This window comes from Sinocyclocheilus anshuiensis, unplaced genomic scaffold (assembly GCF_001515605.1).
Source record: "Sinocyclocheilus anshuiensis isolate Anshui unplaced genomic scaffold, SAMN03320099.WGS_v1.1 scaffold284, whole genome shotgun sequence".
Taxonomy (NCBI): Eukaryota; Metazoa; Chordata; class Actinopteri; order Cypriniformes; family Cyprinidae; genus Sinocyclocheilus; species Sinocyclocheilus anshuiensis.
Window position 1 is genome coordinate 2,246,600 of NW_015554266.1, and position 2,426 is coordinate 2,249,025.

At 39.6% G+C, this 2,426-nt stretch overlaps 1 protein-coding gene across 1 annotated transcript in view; it reads left to right on the plus strand.

Moving 5' to 3' along the window:
- The window catches only part of LOC107671284 (formin-like protein 2), a 93,612-nt gene that overhangs the window by 53,200 nt on the left and 37,986 nt on the right, over nt 1–2,426 (plus strand). The window contains exons 4-5 of the mRNA XM_016464177.1: nt 488–564; nt 2,105–2,188. Of these exons, the coding sequence (XP_016319663.1) occupies nt 488–564; nt 2,105–2,188 (161 nt within the window). The remainder of the gene's footprint in view (nt 1–487; nt 565–2,104; nt 2,189–2,426) is intronic.

The window sequence follows — 2,426 nt, forward strand, 5'->3', positions numbered from 1 at the left end:
GCTTGATTGCAGTTGTTGCTGCTAAGGGTGGCCCAACCAGTTATTAGGTTTAGGGGGCAAACACTTTTTCACACAGGGCCATGTAGTTTTGGATTTTGTTTTCCCTTAATAATAAAAACCTTCATTTAAAAACTGCATGTTGTGTTTACTTGTGTTATCTTTGACTAATATTTTAATTTGTTTGATGATCTGAAACATTAAAGTGTGACAAACATGCAAAAAAATAAGAAATCAGGAAGGGGGCCAACACTTTTTCACACCACTGTATATATATATATATTTTTTTTTATTTTATTTTATTTTTTTTTTCAGTGTAGAGGAGACATGTATGACAATACTTGTCTTTTTCTCCATTTGCTATTTGTTTAATCTCATCGTTATCTATGAGAAACAATTGCGATATTAAAAGAGATTTATTTCTCATTGTTATTAAGCCTATTAGATGAAGGCTGCAGTAAAGGATGTTTCTTCTTTCTTTCCTCTGCAGAAGTTCAGGAGGAGAGTGCAGGAGTCGACGCAGGTCCTGCGGGAGCTGGAAATCTCATTACGGACCAATCACATTGGGTGAGTTCATCTGTGTGTATGCATGTTCATTAAATACTGCTCACACCGACACACTCCAATAGCCCTCATTGCAAGATGAATTGAAGCTGAAATAATGCTCTTTTGTGTGAACCGGCACAAGTAGCAGCCAAATGCTCCTGACTGGACTTGTCATATTTCTGCACAGTGGAATTTTTCTAGAATGCCAACCGAACAGGTTTTCGTTTTGGGAATCCCTACACAACCTAATCAGATCAGAGAAATGCTGGGGGGGGTTCTGAGATTTCGTGAGAGCTGAAAATCACACACCCGGTTACATGCTGGGAACTAGGATTGATCGGATGTGGAAAGGCTGACGGAACTCGGCGAGGTCAGGAAAATGTCACAACAGGAAAACAGGAAGATGTGATATTCCAGGACCAGCCAGCACACACTCTTTCCTTGTCATCTCATAAATGAGTGTTATTATTCATTATTTCAAAGACAGTTCAGACCAGACAAACATACTCCCAGAAACCCCCGAGCTGCCAGACAACCTGTTTAGAGATTTAGCTGCTGTACGTTACTAAACTAGATCACATAAATGTTCTAGCTAATCTAGACGAGTTAAGGCAGTATTATCTGCTCACAGAGGGTTCGACGAACACAAAACAACAGAATGGTACCTCAAATTCTGTCCCTAGAGTCTCAGATGTGCTCCTCATTTACCCAAACAATGCTTCCCCCATTTGTACATTGTTAAAGTTATATTTTAAGGGATAATGTACAGTCATCTGGTCATTAATACAAAATAAACCCATTCAAAATAATACAGAGTGCAATATTTGACTTTAGAATGCCATTGAATTAAGTATTCCAAGAACCATGTAATACAAATAAACCTTCATATTTGCTCATATGAGTTCCATATTCCATAGTTCCATCATAGTGCTCCTGTAACATTCAGATAAATACACTTTTCACATAGAAGTTAAACTGCTCATTAGAAAATCAAAAGAAATAGAAACTAATTTTTCTTTCAGAATTCTAATCACAACTGTGAGGTTTTCATGTGTTGGTCTACTTTTCACTGGTGCAAAGTAAAAAGGTGAAAACCAGCTTTTGATCATTCCTGGGATCCTTGCGGTCTTTGTCAATGGGAACGTGTGTGAGTGCGGTATTCTGGGATGTCTCTGCCGTGTCTTTGAAGTATCTCTCATTGCTGTTGCTCTGAGGGAGAAATCCAGCTACATGAACCCTTTGCTTTCAATCTCCGAACTGCGTTGAAGCTGTTTTCTAAGCTACTGAGATGCCGTTCCATGATACATATTTCATGATGTCTGTCTCCGTATGGAAGTGCAGTTTGAGAACGCTGGGACTTTCTGTGTGCTCTATGGAGTCTCTTGGATTATCTAGTCTATCTACTGCATGTTTACTTGTATAATTAGTGAAATAACATTATAATGTAGTAATGATAAATCGTATCCAAGTAATACAGTAGTGCGTACAAACTTTTGATGGACAGGTTTTTTTTTGTAATGGTCTTTTTTTTCTCTCTCTCTTTCTCTCTCTCTCTCTTTAGGTGGGTGCGGGAGTTTCTGAATGAGGAGAATAAGGGTTTGGATGTGTTGGTGGAGTATCTTTCATTTGCACAGTATGCTGTCACGTAAGTCACCCGTGATTGTACCGAACATGAACACAATGAACACAATGGCTTCTTTCACCCAGACTGCTGCCGGATCTTTGTGCCGCTCTGACTACATGCCTTACTGCTGCTCGGAGAGGACCCCAGTGTGTGTGTGTGTGTGTGTGTGTGTGTGTGTGTGTGTGTGTGTGTGTGTGTTTTAGAGTGTGAGAGTGAGTGTGTGTGTGTGTGTGTGTGTGTGTGTGTGTGTTTGTGTGAG